The 18,506-nt window shown below is 45.4% G+C and overlaps 1 protein-coding gene and 1 long non-coding RNA gene across 2 annotated transcripts; both read right to left on the bottom strand.

The window, feature by feature from the left end:
• On the bottom strand, positions 1-8,964 carry BCL7B (BAF chromatin remodeling complex subunit BCL7B). The gene is made up of 6 exons (XM_072640225.1): positions 8,754-8,964; positions 4,739-4,814; positions 3,869-3,965; positions 2,136-2,306; positions 1,405-1,484; positions 1-1,154 (listed from the first exon to the last, which is right to left on the bottom strand). Exons 1-6 carry the CDS (start codon positions 8,843-8,845, stop codon positions 1,062-1,064), a joined length of 609 nt encoding a protein of 202 aa, XP_072496326.1. The 5' UTR covers positions 8,846-8,964; the 3' UTR covers positions 1-1,061.
• A 48-nt stretch (positions 8,965-9,012) lies between these two features.
• On the bottom strand, positions 9,013-17,469 carry LOC140523469 (uncharacterized). Its single transcript, XR_011973407.1, has 3 exons — positions 17,382-17,469; positions 14,262-14,455; positions 9,013-9,428 (listed from the first exon to the last, which is right to left on the bottom strand). It is a non-coding gene; the product is annotated as an uncharacterized lncRNA (long non-coding RNA).
• Between the last annotated feature and the right edge of the window lie 1,037 nt (positions 17,470-18,506).

The following is an 18,506-nucleotide window of genomic DNA, read 5'->3' as shown; positions in this document are numbered from 1 at the left end:
TCTATTTCAAATAGTTTAATTTTAAAAATATTCTATTCAGTGCTAAAATATGTCTTCACTCATAGTCACCCATTTTAATTTTCTTAAACTTTTTTTTGAAACAAAAAATAATATCACAAAGTTCGATTCAACATGCAGATTTCAAAGAAAAGGAAACTTTCCAGAAAGTGTGAGCTGATGAGGACTGGGCTTGGTGCTCCTAGAACCTCAGGCTCTTGCTGGGACATAAGCTGTAGCAGCAGTGCTGACCCAGGACTGGGGGCAGGGGCCGCACCAGAAGGGAGGGGGGCAGGGAAAAGAAGCAGCTGGGGGAGCTTAATGGGAGACGGACAACTGAGGAAAAGGCCGGGACTCAGGCAAATGGAAATCCATGTGATCTGCCTTCAAGCTCAATCAGGTGGTGAAGAAGCCCCTCCAGAAGCCTAGATTAGGCCATGGTACCCAATCCTGCCCCCTCCTCTCCAGTGCCAGCCCCAGCCACACTCCTGCCTGAGGCTGAGGGGCTCCCTCTTGCCTTTGCCGGGAGAGCACAAGAGCCTATGGGCTTTGTCCATGGCTTCCAATAGGGGTCACTAAGATCCCTACCTAAGTGCTTTCTCTCTACAGGGCACTCATTGGCCTAGCAGCAGCTCAACCCAAGGAGCACAGGCCACACAACTAGAGCTGACAGCTGATGCTCCAGGCTTGGCTCTCAAAAAAGCAGGGGTAGGGCCTGACACCCAAGGGGTATGAGCTCCACCTGGAAGCCTGCATGCCCTGGAGGACTTCTGAGAGCCCAGAGTGGGGCCACCCACTTACAGCTTGAGTCCCCTAAGGAAAGCATAGGGGGAGAAGCAACCCTCTTCCTAGGAGCAAGCAAACAAGTACCAGGGACGGAAAGATGACGCCATGACCCCAAGTCCTCTGGCCACCTTTCTCACTGTAGCCTTTCAGCTCAGGGGGCTGAGACCTGCAGTCTCTTTACCCCAATGCTTGCCTTCACCCCAGCCACACAGCATAGCCAGGACCAGAATTCAATAAATAGAGGCTAGGGGCCAAGCAGACAGGGACCCCAGGTGTCGCTAGCTTTCTGACGCCGTCTGCAGCACAGCAGACTGCTCCACACAGAAACGCTTCAGTGGTGGGGCCCCTGAGTCCTCCTCATCCTCTGCAGCCTAAGGAGAAGCCAGAGTGGCCAATTAGAGGAGCCTCGCCAGAGTGTCAGTCTGGGGCTCCTGCCACCTGAGCTGGGCTCGGCCTCCAGCGAGGCCTCACCCTGCTTCTAGCACACAGCCTAGCCACCAGTCCTCACTGGCCTTGAGGCACATCCTCCACAAACTTTCTTCCCCCCACCTTCAGCATCGCCATTCCCCATACCAAAAAGCAACTGTCCTTTAGACAGTTTTTTCCCATGACTTTCCTTACCTGTGTCTCTAGTGGGACTGGTTCTTCCTTGGTGAGGGTGGGAGGTTCATCAGCCACTTCAGAAGCAGGCAGGGATGGTTCTGAAAAGGGAACAAGGTGACCCTTATCACAGTATCTTGCTGAGGAAGCTGACCTCTCCAAATCATGGCCTTTCCAACCTCACCTCCCAATATTCCCCTCCAGGGACTTTCCAAGCAAACTGAATTACCTGCTGTTTTCCAATACATTTGGTTGTTTCTGACTCCCAAGCCAAGCCCCCCAGGACCTTCACTGCCTGGCACAGCCTACCCTTGAGGCAGCAGGGAGCTGGGAGTCAGGAAGAATGATTAAAATCTTGTCTTAGACACTAGCTGCGTGACCCTAGACAAGTCATATAACTTTGCTGGGCCTCGGGGCTCTAACTATGTGGTCCCTTCCAGGCTCGACCATCTTCCCTGGTCCTCTCTCCTCACCTCGGAGGGCCGCCTTTGTTCTCCAGACATAGCGCTTTCTATTTCTCATCTCATGTTCATACTGACATTCAAATTTAAATCTGTGTCGTTAATTGTGACATAAGTGCAAAATAATTACATGCTGACATGTTTACTGTCTCCCTCTGTCCAACAGTTGGCCTGGTGAGTCAAGCTGCTAGCCAGGCAGTCCATCCACACCATCTTGTCTCCCCACCCCTCTACAAGCCTTCTTCCCAGTGCATGCTGGGTGATCCAAGCCTTTGCTTTTTGGGCACTTACCCTCCAGGATCTCCTGGCCTAATGTGGGTGGTTGGGAATCATCTGTTCGGAAATCTGAGGTGTGCGCTGGGCTCAGTGACTCACTCTGCTGAGGGCTAGGGCTTGAGTTGGTGCTACTATCCACTTTGAGCTGATAGACATCAGACACAGAGCTCTGGTTGCTGTTCTCATCTGAAAGCCAAGTTCAATCAAGGAAGGAGCATAAGGGGCAAGCAGGGAGGGGGGAGGAGGCCAGACACGTAGAAGCAGCTCTGAGTCAGGCCCAAGGGCTCAGCTTCATCCTGGGAACTGGAGGAGGCCACAGGGACTTGATCTATCCTGGATACCTCGAAGCCCTAAAGGGTGTGATCAGGTTTGCCATTTTACTAACGCAAACATTTCTTCTTTTGGTGCCAGTGTAGACACTAAATGGATATGTAATCTTTACATCTGTGAGCTATTTATGCTTTAGTAAGAAGGTCACTGTCAGAATGAGAATATCCATCTCATCCCTCCTGGCTGTGGACCTACTATTTTTATCAAATGTCACCCAAGTACAGGCTCTTAAGGGACTTTGCAGACAACAGAACCCAGTCTCCCACCTCTGGCAGGACTGACCTCTAAGGCATCTGACAGCTGGATGGTTCTTCATCTCTGTCTCATAAAGCAGCCTGTTCCACTACTGAAGAGCCCAGGTTTTTAGAGAGTTCTTCCTTGGGGGCTAGAACAATCTACACTCAGCATTTTGGTGAATATATACAACCACTGAACTGGAGAAAGGTTTGTGACTAAAAGATTTCCTCCAATCAAATGAAAAAGGCCTCATTCTCAAGCAACTTTCAACTTAAATTCTATGGTAATCACAAAATAAAAGATGAACTTTCCCAAGCCCCAAAGAACAAAAAGTTATACAATTACTAAATGAAGAAAGATTGAAGCTCCAGTCTGGCACACATCCTAGGAAAAGAACAGTCTTCCCCTCCAGGTCTACTTAACAGTAAACCAAAGGGACACCTCCCCTGGAGTGTGGTGAACCGAGACCTCTGATCTAATTACCAGACTGCCTATTTTGGGGAATCAGGTACACCCTCTAACTTGATTAGGTCCACAATTTCAGGGAGACTAAGACTATCCAAGCAAGACCTGGTTACTGTATCAATTCAGAATGTAGATTACTAAGAGAAGTCTTGGTATGTGGGCTTCTAATGGTCAGTCGGTCAGTAACCATTTAGGAGGACTCATCATGGGTAAGCACTGTGATAAGGACTGGCACACAAAGAAAGGAAAAACCAGCTCCATGTAACTAGGTCATCTGGATACTAGCAGAGGAGACTGAAGTTAATCTGAGAAGGGAAGGGTCTCCAGCTAAAGGTGAGATTTGAACCATCTTGAAAATGAGCAGAGAAGATTCCACATTCACATGAAGCTAAAATCTATCTATTTCTGCTCTCCCCAGGCCAAACATACTCAGGTCCTTTGCCTGTTACTGAAATCACAGTGACCAGGCCCAGTGGCTTCACATCCTCCCAGCATTAAGTTTGAGCATACAAAGACCATTGCCAAACAGACCTGCACTAGCATTTCTTGTCCATCTCCCATTCTCCCCACTAAGCAGTTCCTGTATGGTCAGAACTGGAATTCTACCCCCTGGGCACAAGAACACGAATACCATGATGACGTCCCGGCTTTGGCCACTCTGTACTAAAAGCCAAGAACAGAATGTGGGCCCTTGGCTAAAGGCAACTAAAACTTACCTTGGAATTCAAGGAGGAGAGAAGAGTTGGCAGAGGCATCAGAGGGAAAACCATTAGGTTCTCGGGCAGCTGAATTGTTCGATTTTGATTTCTCCTTCTGGAAAAAGAAACCCCAAGGTCAGAGTTGGGCAGGAGGAGGTGTTCCTGTAAGGTTCACAAAGTCTGTTGCTGTCACCTGGAATAAGGCTTGGGGCTTCTGGGGGAGGTTAAAGACCAGCAACAGCAGAACAGAACGTTCATGTCCTTCTATTCCACCTGCTTACTTTCCGATTTTGCCCGAGATCTCTCCTCAGTCAAGAATCAGTCAATAAACATTTATTAAGCACCTACCATGTGCCAGGAACTGTATGCTAAGTGTCAGGGATACAAGGAAAGACAAAACACAGTTTCTGCTTTCCAGGAGGACACAATCTAATGATGCAAACAACTGCGTACAAACAAGACAGAGACAGAGAAATTGGAGATAATCAACAAGTTCTTCTACCTGGCCCAGATGTAGATAAGCAAGAAACAAAGAAGTGTCCCCCAGCTTCAGGAAAAAAGGAAGTGACCTTCCACCAGGGGATACCAACTTAGCCCCAGCCAAAGGGCAAGAAGGACTCAAGTGAGGCTCCAAGCAGGAAGAGCTGGCCCCAGGAGCCCCACCTCAAGAAAGTTCATTCCCCAGGGTCATGCCCATGCCCATCCCCTCTCTAAGCAGGCTAGAGGCTACTTGTGTGGGAGACCCACAGGGAGAAATGTCTTCACTGACTATAATATTAGCCTATCCCAAACTGTTCCACCTAAGTGGTTAGGATAAGGACTAATCTGCACACAGATACTAGAAGGCAGGAAAACTGAACTGTGCTTGTAGCCCTCCCACTCACTCACCTCTTTGCTGTCGGCTACTGGCACCCATTTAAATATCCTAAGGGATGTGTCCCCCACAGTTACCCATTTCTTCTCCCTAAAAGGAAGACACTGGTTAGAGGTGACCAAGCAAGTCAGAGAATTCCCTCTTTCTCTTCTCCGAGCTGTTACCAGGCAGCTCCCCCTGCTAGGAATGCAATTCTGCTAAACAAATATTGGTCAAAAGGCTTCTCAGCTTGGGAGAGTTTTTTGTCTAACTACATCTGGCCCCATTCCCAACATGAGGCTGTTTCTACTGAAATGCAACTTGTACAGAATCTTTTCTTCTGCTCCTAGAATGCAGCAAGTAGAAACACCTTTCCAGACTCAAGGAGTACTGGGATACTTTTCTCCCTCCCCCTCCCTCTCCCCACCCAAAGCAAGATACAAATTTTCATTTTCTTATGCAGTTGCTGGGAAAGAACAAACCAAAATGCTCTAGGGCAGCCCTTCTTTCCCACAGGTGTGCATCTGTACTGTAATTAAGACACCAAGAACCAGGTCCCTTCCTCCCACTTTGGAGGGGGCACATGCAAGTCTGTGGGCAGGAGGAGTGCTCAGTACCCAGAGATGAGTAACTGACTGGTTTTACCAGGAGAAAACACTTCTGGTCTCCAACCAGTGCAGGAGGCAGGAGGGAAGGAAGGGCTGGTGATTTCCAAATCTTCCCCAGCCTTCCTGGCTCCCCAAAGTGCTTTATGAAATGACTGGCTATGTAACCAGTTAGGTCATCTTGACTTACTGTCTATTCTGTAAAGGGAAGAAAATACTCACACTCTCTGGGTGATTAACAGATGCTTTTCACCTCTCTGGAGGGTTGTGAGAAAAGTATTTTATAAACCATAAAGTGTCCTATGCATGTGAGTTAGGATGATGACTAATTTAAATGAAGGAAACTGATTGAGGGCTGGGGCAGGCAGCCATTCTGAAAAGGATCTGGGGGAGTAGGAGGGACTCTGACTGTTTCCAGGAACAAAGAGGCCCCACTGCCCTCCCCAGACTTCACCTGGAGCTACAGGCTAAGAACACTGGTCAGTATCTAAACCATGGGGGACCCTGGGGATGCTGAGCACAGAGAAGACTTTAAGGACATGGCATCTGTCTCCAGGTTTCTGAAGGACTGTCCTGAGGAGGAGAGGCTAAGAACAAAGTGTGCAACTTGCAAATTTAAGCATGATATCAGTTAGGGCAGTGCAGGTTGGAGATGAGCAGCAGTCAGGGGGCACCACAATGCACAGGGTGCTGGGCTTGAAGTTAGAAAGAACTGAACTCTAATCTGGCCTCAGACACTTACATTTAAGCTCTGTTTTCTCAACTGTAAAACAGAAATAGTAACAGCACCTACTTTCCAGGGTTGTTGGCAGGATAAAATAAAATAAATAAAACAATTCTTGTAAAGCACTTGTAAAGTGCCTGGCACTATATATTCTCTTCTCCTAGAAGTCTTCAAGCAGAGGCTAGGCAATCACTTCTTGGATATTGGAGAGAGTCTTCTCCAGCACAAGTTGGACTAAATGTTTATTCTACAGTTAAGTGTTGTGTTGGAGTCAGGCAAACTTGCATTCAAATCCTACCTTTAATACTTACTATCTTGGCCTGGGCCAGTTTCCTTCTCCAGACTCTGGGCCCCAGTTATATTATCTGTAAAACTAGAGGCGTGGACTAGATGGCCTCTAAGGTCCCTCCCAACTCTAGAGCTATGATCCCCTAAGTTCATTAAATTTTGAAAGAGTTTTTCAATTAGTTGGAGAATTTCTGTTCTAAAAGGTAAGATCTGTATAGTTCTTCCCTTATTTTGCCCAATTATATAACCAAAAGCAGCAAAACTCACTGCCCAGGACAGAAGAAACAAAATATCAACATTTTATTTACATGTCTCATGTATGAGAGAAATGTCTACATAGTTCAAAAAAGAGAAAGAAAAGAAAACCATGGCTCCACTAGCTAGATGGGATGGGAGATGGCCTTTTTAGGATGAAGTTAAGATTGTTAAGTTAGTTTGAAAATTATGACTTTATAACTTCTTGACCTCAAAGAGTTCAAAGAATCACAAACAACTCATTTGTTAACTCATTCTTAAAAGAGAAAAAGAGAGCTGGTAGGGAAGGGAACCTACAATCAGAAAAGAGAGAAACAATGAGACGAAAGTGACCTTAATGGTCACTCATTAAATCCTTAGTAAAGTCAGGAAAATAATTAAGTCTCAGGACTCCAGGTTCTCTAACTAGATCAAGATAAGCCAAAAGGAGGCTCTTTGTAGCTCCAAACACCAGCACCTTTAACATATTTTTAGAATACAAGTTAGGAGATGATGGCATGAGGATAACAGAAAGTTTCTTTTTGCTGACCTGTTACTTCCCTCAACTTCACAATGAGAGATACTTCAGAAAAGAATAGAAAAAAAAATAAAATCTTATTTGATTCTAAGCAGTAATAAGATGATTTAAGTCTCTGTCCAAGATCTCTGAGCAGGAATAAGATATAAAAAGAAATAGACTGATTGATTATTCTCAGAAATTTCCCAAATCAAGATATCCACAAAGAACTGGATGGGTGCAAGGAAGAGTTCAGGAGAGATACATAGTAAGTACCATGAATCAACATGGCACAGTAGAATGTGCACGTGGCTTAGAATCACAGGACAATAAGTTTGGAGCTCAGACAGGACCCTGCTTAGAGGTGCCAACATGAGCTGCTCCTTCACAAGTCTAGGGCTACAAAGGACAGGTCGATTAATCCAATCCTCTTATTTTACTGATGAGGAATCCAAAGCCCAGACACTTCCTCTACTTGCCCAAAGTCACACAGCTAGACAGTGGTAATGCCAGGAGTTGAGGTAGAGTCCTCTGATTTCTTCTTTCCACTGTTTCATACTGTTTTCCTGAGTCTCAGCTTCCACATTTTCAAATGAAAAGACTTCAAATCTCTACGCAAGTGACACCGCCTACAAAAAGCTTTTCTAAGGACCCTAGAACTGAAGCAGAAAGAGGCCATATAGTACAATTCCTTCAGGAGCCAGGTGAAGAGAAAGTTCCTTTGTATATTACTTGTATCAGTTATTAACACCCTCCATGAGAAAGTCACTGTGTAGATACTTTGTATTTAATTTTGTACTTATATGTTCTCTCCAAAAGAATATAAACTTGAAGTCAGGGACTTTTGTGGGGGTGGGGGAGAGGGGGTCTTTTCACTGCTTAACATAATATCTAGCAGGCTGTAAGCATTTGAAGTCTTGCTAGAAACAAAAATTAAGCCGCAATACTGAGCCCTAAGGATACAAAGATTTCATGAAACTCCTGTTCTCAAGGAAGTTACAATGTAATTGTAATTGTTACAAAGTAACAGTAGGCAGACACTGGCTGCTAGGTAGAAGTGGGGAGATCAGGAAAGGCCGTCAGAAAAACGCCTCGTGATTGAGTTTTGAAGGATTGATTCCGGTTATGGAGAACATCCTACGAGGATGGGATGAAGCCTAAAAGGGGCCCTAACATAGTCTAACTTCACAGGAGCTGAAAGCCGTGGATAACCGGAGTTAAGAGGAGGGCACCCCGGAGGCCAGAGCGGGCCACGAGGTGGGTCAGTCCACAGCCCTTGAACGCAGATCTGCCGGAAAGTTTCGGACGTGGCCGCCTCTGAGGCTCGCGGCCCTGGGAGAGAGTAGAGCCGGAGCCTCCGCAGAACGCACCTGCTTCCCAAGCAGCTCCGGTCAGAATAATCACCGGCTCCGGGAGGGCGGGCCCAGAGTCACGTGCGAGGGCGGCTCCGGACACCGGCAGCGCGCTGATTGGCTGAGGCCGGCGCGTCCTTTTCCTCAGCGCAGGCGCAGCAGCAGATGGCTCCGCCTTCCTCCCCTTTCCCCCCGCCCCCCGCCCCCGGCGCCGGCCGGCCGGCCGGCTCCCACCCCTTAACCCACCCCGCTCCGGCTCGGCTGTGGCCGCGCACCGGGCCCCCTCACCCGACATACATCACCCCTTTCTCCCCCTTGACAGCTCCTCACCATTTCCGCACTTTCTCGATGGCGGCCATCACCTTTTTGATGTCGTCTTTGGCCCGGCTGCGGGTCTCGGCCCGGACGGACCGGCCCGACATGGCGGCGGCGGGAGCGGCGGGGGCCGGGGCTCTGCTCCCAGGACTCGGAGAAGCGCGCGCCACACGCGCCGCCACCGCCCGCCCGCCGCTGCCACAGTCGCGTCACCGGCACCGCCCCCGCCCTCCCCGCCCCCCTCTGCCTCCGCCTCCGCGCCCTCCTCCTGCGCGCGCCCCGCGGGGCTCGCGCCCGGCCCAGCGCGCCTGCGCGGCCCTCCCGGGAAACTCCGCCCCCCCACCTGCTCTCTCCCCCCTGGTCCTCGGAGCAAAGCCCAGAGCCCCCTGGGGAGAGGAAGACGGGAGGGGGAGGAGCTTGTGCACAAGCCAGGCGTCTGGCACGTGCCTCTGAGTGGGGGCGGGGAAAGAAGCACGAGGACCCACCTGCTGGGAGGCAGCCTCAGGCCAGCCCTGGAGCTTCTGCTGCTCCCCGCCCCTCCCCGGGTTCCGAGCCCCGAGGTGGGAGGCGGTGCTGACTTTGTTCGGAGGGCCCACGCCTGAAAACCTCCCTGAGCTGCTGGAACTCCAGGGTTCTCAGAATCCTACTGTTGGTATAACTACTTCGAGTGCGTACGAAGGCGAGAGAAACCTAGAGAAAAAGTATTTAAATGCGGTTGTCAAAATAAACAGCAAAATACTTTTAAAAGTTCACCGACGCCCCTCCCCAAATCTGTGCAGAGACCTCTGGGTGCCCGTGGGCTCCGCGGAGCAGCCTCTCAGCCCATCCCCCAGAGCCCTTCCCCAGACTCCTCGAGGTTCTTCCTCCCAGAAAATCCTACCTACAACCCTAAACGGGCCGGAGTTCCGTTAGGCACCCCTATTCCAGGAATCCAGGATCATCTCCATGCCTCCAGGCATTAGAGTAGTGGGAGGTGGATGGATATGGATATTTTTAGATTTATAAACATATAAAATATATTAAATTATATGTTTTAAAAATTATACGTTCATTCATTTATGCATTTGTTTAATGGCCTCCAGGTTTGGGGCTTCCAACTATTTTGCATACCGCATGCAAATTCCTATTCAGTTCAAGAAACTGCAAACCCATAATCTACAGAATATCGTGTATAGCGTATTGTATATAGTATATTGTCATAATGTAGCCAAACAGCAGTGGGTTGAGAGCCATTCTCCTGCCTCTAACACCGTCTGACACAGCGTTCAGTCTCTCTGTGCCCCCAGGCAACTCTCCACACACAGAATTATAAAGAAATTAGCCTTCTGCCTTGGTAGGACGTTTCCACTCCTGGAGTGCTTTTAACCCTAAATTACAGATGGGTTGACAAATTGCTTTGATGGAAAGTGCTCCAACGAAGGGAGTACCCTGACTAAAGAAAATATTACAATGTAACATAGCTACAAGATAAAACTAACAAAAAAATATATTCCCAACAACGGTCCTTTGCAAGTATTAACTTCTTTTTACAGATGACCAAACCAAGCTAAAAAGTTGGGATTTACCGAAGATCAGATAGCTAATAAAAAACAGAACTGAGATTCCAATCAAGTAAGCATTCTTTCTCCTGTTGGTTGGTTGGTTGTTGTCCTTCTTCTCCAACAGGACCAAAATGACATTATGGTGATAAAGTGAAATTTCAGTGTGTGGAACTGTGGCTGATCAGACCAATACCAGCTTGGATTGTTCTATCACATGTTGGGCACAGATAGTGAGGGTGAATATTTGGGGTGGGGAGACAAAGAAAGTCCTGTCCCTCAAGGATCTTCCAGTCTAATGGAGCATACATAAAAATAACTGTAGGAATAAGGTAGATACAGTATCAATTGGGTATAGTCTCAGAGGAAAAGGACTGAGATTAAGGAGGACCAGGAAATGCTGCTTGCAAAGGGGCAAACTTTTTATGGGTCAGTCGTTTTTTCAGTCATGTCCAAATCTTTGTGACCCTATTTGCATTTTTTTTGGCAGAGATACTAAAGTGGTTTGCCATTTCCTTTTTCAAATGAGGAAACAGGCAAAGAAGTGACTTGCCCAGGGTCACACAGCGAGTAAATATCTGAGACAAGATTTGAACTCAGGTTCTCCTGACTCGAGGACTGGTATTCTATCCATCACACCACCTAACTGCCCCTGTCTTTTATATTTCTATAATAAATGCTAGTTGACTGACTTGTTTCCCATTCAACAGCCTTCTTTCATTCATTCAACAAACATTTTAAAGCCCTTGGTGTGCTGGCTGAGGAAATACAAAGTTTACATAAGACATCCCTGCCCTCAGGCAGCTTCTTGTTTGTCTTTCATTTTCCATTTACAGGGTGATGTCTTGACTCCCACATGCATTGAACTTTAAGTGAGGCAGAGCTTCACCAAGTCACCATCCTCATTCTCTCCTCATGAAAGCCCAGTGACAAGACAAAAGTCAAGGTGACTGGAGATGACCCCAGAGGCAGTGGATGAGCTGGGGGCATCTTCAATGTTGGTGCACATTGTTCTCATCCACCCATTCTGCTGAGAGGTCCTCTCGCGCTTGGGATAGACATTCCTCTAACTGACCTACAGGTTTGGGGCCTGTTATCTACCTTAACCTAGTTTAGCAAGTCTCCTGAGGTTTACATCTCTACTCTAAGGATTCTCAAATCTACCTTTCCTGCCCCAGTCTCTGCTGACCTCCAATCTCGAATCTCCACTGGCTTTTCAGGCATCTCAAGCTAGATGCCCAGTAGATACCTTAAACTCAACATATCCAAAACTTTCCCCCAAACTCTATGTCCTTCCCCCCACCTCTCTTTAAGAGCATCACCCTCCTCCCATGCCCTCAGGCTCCTACCCTAGGAGTCATCCTGGATCCCTCACCATCTGATTCCCAGGTCCAAATGATTGCCAAGACCTCTTCATGTCCCCACCTTATAGTCTAACAGGGGGATTAGATGTGTTTTTCCCATAGAATGTTAAGGACCCTGAGAAAAGAGCTCTTCACATTTATTTTAGTATTTCTAGTGTAGTGCTTAATAAATTTGTTTTTGACTGATTAAGACACCAACACATGTGTCTATATATATGGAAAGTGTATGATACAGTTCAAAATAAAGTACAATGTGACATCCAATGAGAAAGCTTGGGGGTGGGGATGGGGGTTAGAAAGGAGAATCAGGGAAGGGCTTTTTATAGGAGGGAGCATTTGAATCAAGATATAAGGAATAAGTAATGCAGCAGTACAAACCAAGATCTAGCCTTTCTTGAAGAAGGCTGCCTGATGGAAACACACACCCTCCTGCTGGCTGGCACCTCTGACCTGCCCTGTTACCAGAACACTCCATATCTGGAATTGAATCTGCTCTTTAAGCTCCCAGCCCCCTGCTGTAGGCTCTGGAGTCATCCCTTGGCCAGTACCCAGCCCCTCCCTGCCTGTGACATCAGAGGCAGGAAACAAATCAAAACTTTGAATGAAATGTACAGACTGTTTCAGTTTCATTGCCACTAGGGTAGCACAAGGGTGGAGGCTGTCCCTAGTATAGGTGTGATATAGGCCCACTACCTCAGTGTTGGAAATGTCAGCTCCCTACCTTTGGGGCCAGGTTGGACTGAGGAGGAAGAGAGGTCTGCAGAGAAATCCCAGCTATGTCTGCGGTACAGTGAAATAAGCACCGGTGATATTTAGAAGCAGGATTTATAATCAAATCCCAGCTTTATCATTAACTGATTAAATTAACTGATTGATAAATTTGATCATTAATTAATATTATCATTAACCTTGATCAATCAATCAGCAAGTATTAATTAAGGCCTCACTGTGCTAGGAATACAAAAATAATAAAATACTAATGGCTAACATTTATATAGAGCTAACTATGTGCCAGGAACTGTGCTAAGTACTTTACAATTATCTCATTTGATCCTCACAACAGCTTTGGGAGGTAGGTGAGATTATGATCCATATGCAAAATTTTTATAGATGAGGAAAGGGAGGCAAATGAAGATTGAATACCTTGCCCAGGGTCATACAATTAGTAAGTATCTGAGGCCAAATTTGAACTCAGGTCTTCCTGGGTATAGGAATGGTGGCGCTCTATCCACAGCTGACTGGATATAATAGTTCCAGTTCTCAAGGATTATGGATAAGGTTACAGATTTCAAAGTTTATATTCAGTTCACAACTCTTTCTGGTTTCCAGGCCCTTATTTGTAAAATAAGGATATTGACATGATGGCCTTTAAGGTCCCTTCCATCTTCACAGCTCTAATCGCTTATCACTTCCAGTCTCTGTAAAATGAGAGAATTGGGCCTCTGGCCTCTAAGTTCTATTCCAGGTCTAACCCTAAATGCACTCTGATCTCCCAGTGATTAGGAGAGTTGTGGCTATGTAAGCCAAAGCCAGGGTGAGGCCTCTTCACGGGACCACCTTTCAAATTCTTTCCTACTCCGTGTATGTATGTGTGTGTGTGTAAATATATGTGTATATACATATATGTGTGTATATACATGTGCATGTGTGTATATATGTATATGTATACGTATCTATTCCTTTAGCCTTACTGAGTGGTTTGCTTCCTTTTTGGAAGCCTTGAGGTTTCAAAAGCTATTGCAATAGACTGGGTAGCAAAAGGCAAAGGGAAAGGAAAAGTGTTCTAGGCAGAGGAAGCAGCTTGAGCAAATTCATGGAGGCAGAAGATTTCAGGGTGTGTTTGGGGAGCAAAGAATTGGCCAAGACAACTGATGAGAGGCCATAGAGGGAAATAATGTAGGAGGGGGCAGGAAAGGTCATATGGCTTCCTTGTGAAAGGCTTTGGATATCTTGGTGGACATGAAAGCATCTCTGCTTGGTGTTTGAGTAGGGGAAACTACTCAAACACCAGATTTGACCAGATCTACAAGTAAAAATGACTCTCTAAGATTGGTACAAAAGTTGGATTAGAGCAGGGGAGTGGAGAAACCTATTAGGAGGTGTGATAGTTTGGTAAAACCTCTGGGATTTTTTTGGTCCTGGTCTTCCTTTCTGCCCTGCCTACTCCCTGGAACCTTCCATATTTGGACAGAACAGAAAGACTTCCAGTCTCTCTGCCAGTGACTTCGGGAGTGGGAAAAGAATCAGAACCACAGGAGAAAGACCCCTCCTCTCACTCCAAAACACCTCAACTTCTTAGAGTTGAGTCAGCTGGCACGAAGGATTGATGCATGAATCCTAGACCATCATGAACTGTCTGACTTTGAAGTCAGGAAGACCTGAGCTCAAATATGGTCTCAGACTCTTCTAGCCATGTGACACTGAGGAAGTCCTTTAACTTCCTTCAGCCTCAGTTTCATTTTCTGTAAAGTGGGGATAATAGACCTACCTCCCAGAGCTGTGAGGATCAAATGGGATAATATTTGTAAAGCACTTTTTAAGTCTAAAATGAATGTAACCTAAGGTCCAAGGTCCATTGGAATGGGACTCTTTCCTCATTGGTAGAGATCAATGCTTTGCACCTGTGTGAAAGTCGGGGTGGAGTTGTCAAGTGAGGGATCTCTCCTCTTCATCTTCAAGCATCTCTTCCAGTTTCTTTAGGACTGTTAGCTCTGGGAGTCACTTGAGTCTCCTCAAGCTTTGGGTGCTTCTGGTTTCCAGTTCCAGAGAGAAGATGGATGATGCCAACCTCACTTCAGGTCACTCAGACAAGACTCTAGAAAGAAGTTGATATGAGAGGAGCTGGCAGTCTCCATCACGTCCCCATCCTCAATTTACTACACTAGAGACTTTAGGCAATTTCCCTTTGGGTGAGCTCTAGGACTCTTGGTTGAACTTGGTTGAGTCACTTTACTCCCAATAGAAGAGCGCCTTCAGTGTGTATTGTCTGATATATATTCTACCATGTATACTTTCTCTTGTTTCTGATTTCTTTTTGTTTTGTTTTGCTGTTCACTTTGGATTAATGGATTCCTTGAGAATTGCTATGTGTGTTCAATGTGGAACTGGTATTTGGTGGAAAAGGGGTGAAACCTTGGATCTTAAGCTTGAGGTCCTCCGTTTCCCCATGAATGAAACAATGATCAGACATTAGCTTGAAGACCACATCCTCTACACTTATATTTTAAGGGAGCAAATAGATATTATTCTAGCCTGGTACCCCCTCTCTCTGAGAGAGCAGAGTGGCCAAATTTATGATCCTTATCTCTTGCTTCCCCCTCCTACAAAGAATTAAAGTTTCCCTTAAAGAAGGGCAGATAGAGAAGAGGCTAGGGATGTCTACTCTACCTTCCTTTGAGACACACAATGACATTCACATGCTATGTGTGGGGGGCAGCCCTCACCACACATGTGCTAGCTACCATCTTGTCCTCCTTTCTATTAGAACTTCCATGACCTAAAGACTAGCATGCCTGGCCTCCCCTGTGAAATCCCTGGTTGTAACACTGTCCAGTCTCACTTGGAGGTATGAGTCTCGCTCACACTGTTAACCTTAAGTGAGCTGCACTAGCTTAGAAGTGTCAGTCTCAGCCCAGTGGGAACAGTTGATGGAGGGCCCTCCTTTGGAAGAGCTGATCAAGGATTATGACAGAAAAATATCATTAGATTTGATGATTAGGAGGTTATTGGTGACTGGGAGTGTTGGGTGGAGCAGGAGAGAGTAGGTAGTGAGAAAACAGAAGCATCAGGTGGAGAATGCTTTTCCCAGAAGCTTGTCATTGAAGAGGAAATAGAGATATGATGGTCACTGGTCAGGGGGCAGTATGGTAGAAAGAGTGCTGGATCTGAAGCAAGAAAACCTGGGTTCAGATCTTGGCTGTGTTAAATATTATCTATTAGACCTTGGGGAAATCACTCCGCCTTTCTGGGCCTCAGTTTCCTCCTCTGCAAAGTGAAAGAGTTGAACTAAATGACCTCAGATACTCCTTTCAGCAGCAAGTCTACAAGACATTCTTAGAAACCCAGCTTTCTTCAGAAAATTTCTTGTCCATTGCCACTGTCTCCAGAACTAGGGGTATCTCTCCTACCATCTCCTTCACTTCTCCTTCCAGTGCCAGTCTAAACAAGGAAGAGGAGGGAGCATTACTCATCACCAAACTCCCACATCTTTCCTTTACTGCCATGATTCTGCCACCTCTTCAACTTCAACTACTCCATACGTTTCAACTCCCTTATCCAAATCTTTGGTGGAATCAGCTCTTAAACTCTGGGATTTTACCTCTTTCTTTAAGGAATTTAATATCAAATGCAGCATCTTTTTCTTCATACCAGTCTCTGCCCTCCTATATGAGGACTTCATTATTCATTCTGTAGATTCCAGGAATATTTTGGCCAACCAGTTCACCAACTATCCATGACCGGAATCTTCTCCCTATTTCTGTCACTCACAAAACACACCATCACCCAAAGAGGTTCCACCTCCTTGAACCTAAGCTTTGAAACTCTTTCCCTGATCATTCTCTCCTATCCTTTCATCTCTCCTTCTGTCTCACCCCCCCTTAAACTTATCTTTCATGCTAACACAGACCCCCCTCCATTCCTATTATCCCAATCTGTTGGCCTATTCTGGCCTCACTAGCCTCCTTTCAAAGTCTTGACCGTATAATTATACCTACCTAGTAGTAGTCTTCTACACTGGAATGCCTTGACCTTTTGACCTTTCTGTGTCCACCCCTGCTAATTATGCCAAAATAAGTGAACCATTCTCTTTTTCTAGATTTTCCAGTATGTCAATAAGCTTGAGGTTGGACTGTGTTTTGACCTAGTTTTATCATTTGTATCAACATGGTTTCCAATCCTCAGGAGCTGTTGTTTTCTAAGCTTGTTTTTCCCACCCTGGTTTACTCTGATTTCTATTTTGTTTCCTACTACATATAAGTCTGTGGTTAGTGGCTTCTCTTAATCCTATCAGATTTTCTAATTATATTCTTCATATTCATCATTTTAAGAAACATTTCCCATATTTCAGCATTGATTTTCCCTATAATTTAAAAAATATTCTACGAGCTCTTTTATTTGTTCCTGTGACATTTAAAATTTTTAAAACGCCTCTATCTATCTATCTATCTATCTATCTATCTATCTATTTATCTATCTATATCTCTTTCTGTCTCAGTGTCTCTCTCTGTCTTTGTCTCAACTCTCTGATGTCTTTCAGTATCTAATCTGATGGATGATTTCATCAGTGTAGGGGCCCTGAGATTTCATCAGGTCTGGGCTGATATTCAGATGAGCAATTCATTTTTGTGGTTCAGTTGTTTTTACTCCTGTCTGACTCTTTGTGACTGTATTTGGGATTTTCTTAGCAAAGATACTAGAGTGATTTGCCATTTTCTTCTCTAGCTCCTTTGACAGCTGAAGAAGTTAAAATCAACAGAGTGAAGTGACTTGCCCAGGGTTACCGAGCTACTAAAAGTCCAAGGCCAAATTTGAACTCAGGTCTATAGTCTTCCAGACTTTATCCACGACATCACCCAGCTGCTCCAGCCACCTATCTGCCTCTGAGCATCTCACAGTCTTACAGAATTGCCCAGGGACACTCCAAAGTTAACTGAGCTCACCCAAGATCACAAGTTTAGTTCATGTCAGAGACAAGATTCAAATCCAGGTCATATTGACTCCTAGACCAGTCCCCTACTCACCCCCTTTGCCATGATCTTTCCCAATTCTTGCCTCATTTGATCCACTTAAGGATATTTCTCAGGATGTTCTCTCCTACATTGTATCTTTGTCCTTTGGCATGGTTTCTGATACATTGTTTTCATAGCTTCCTCATTTTTTGGCACTCTTATTGACTTTTGTTTTGACAAGTTTTATGATGTATGTGTGTGTGTTTAAGCTGGTTTTGTCTTTTCAGAGTCTCTTGTTTGTTTTTTGGTTTTTTTTACTGCACTTATGATTTCATCAGTTCATGGAGTTCCTTTGTAAGGAAACTCCTATCAATGCATCTCTGTACTCTCTAAAACTACCAGGCTTGAATTGTTGCTTGGGGGCTAAGTGGACTACCAGCTTAAGGGACATGCCCAAGGTCACACTGCCAGTATGTGTACAAGTCAAGACTTGAACCCAAGACTTTTTTTTGACTCTGAAACGAGTTCACTATCCACTATGTCATCCTGCTTCCCATTGGAATTTCTCTTGTTATTTATTTATTTTTGGAGGGAAATGTGACTAGCTTGGCTTTCTGAAAGCTTTTCACCATGTCAATAATGCTACCTTGAATAGATATGACTACCCATTTCTTCAGCTGATTAACAGTTTAATGCTACATATCCCAAGGAGGCCAAAAGAAGAACAAAAGGTCCCATACACACCCAAATATTCTTATCAACACTTTTTTAGAATAGCAAAGAATTGGAAACCACATGGAAGGCCATTAATTGAGGAATGGACAAATTGTGGCATACAAATATATTAGAATATTACTGCATTGGAAAAAATGACAAACATGAAGAATTCATAGATGAGTCTATGAACCAATGAGGAATGATATAAGTGGAACCATAAAAACAACATACACGATGATTGCAGCAATGTAAACAGAAAGAACCCTTCCCCCTATAAAAATAAAGAAATAGAGTCATTTTTAATTACAATGAGAAAGCTTGTCTCTGGAGAAAGGTTGGGGAAAGTTTCTCTCTTCCTTCCCTGCAGAAGCAGGAACTATGGGTGTAGGATACTGCATATGCTATTGGATGTGGTATATTCAGTTTTGCTGAAATCATTTCTTTTTCTCTTTTTTCTTTCTTACTCTTTTCTCTTTTTAA

This window comes from Notamacropus eugenii, chromosome 2, assembly GCF_028372415.1.
Source record: "Notamacropus eugenii isolate mMacEug1 chromosome 2, mMacEug1.pri_v2, whole genome shotgun sequence".
NCBI lineage: Eukaryota > Metazoa > Chordata > Mammalia > Diprotodontia > Macropodidae > Notamacropus > Notamacropus eugenii.
This window is presented reverse-complemented; position numbering and strand designations above follow the sequence as displayed.

What these genes read in the sequence shown, in the direction of transcription:
- BCL7B (XM_072640225.1), bottom strand. Translation starts at nt 8,845, where the DNA reads ATGTCGGGCCGGTCCGTCCGGGCCGAGACCCGCAGCCGGGCCAAAGAC. An exon ending in ATCGAGAAAGTGCGGAAATG is followed by an intron (nt 4,815 to 8,753) that starts GTGAGGAGCTGT and finishes TCTTCCTTTTAG; the next exon opens with GGAGAAGAAATGGGTAACTG. An exon ending in TCTCCTCCTTGAATTCCAAG is followed by an intron (nt 2,307 to 3,868) that starts GTAAGTTTTAGT and finishes CTTGGCTTTCAG; the next exon opens with ATGAGAACAGCAACCAGAGC.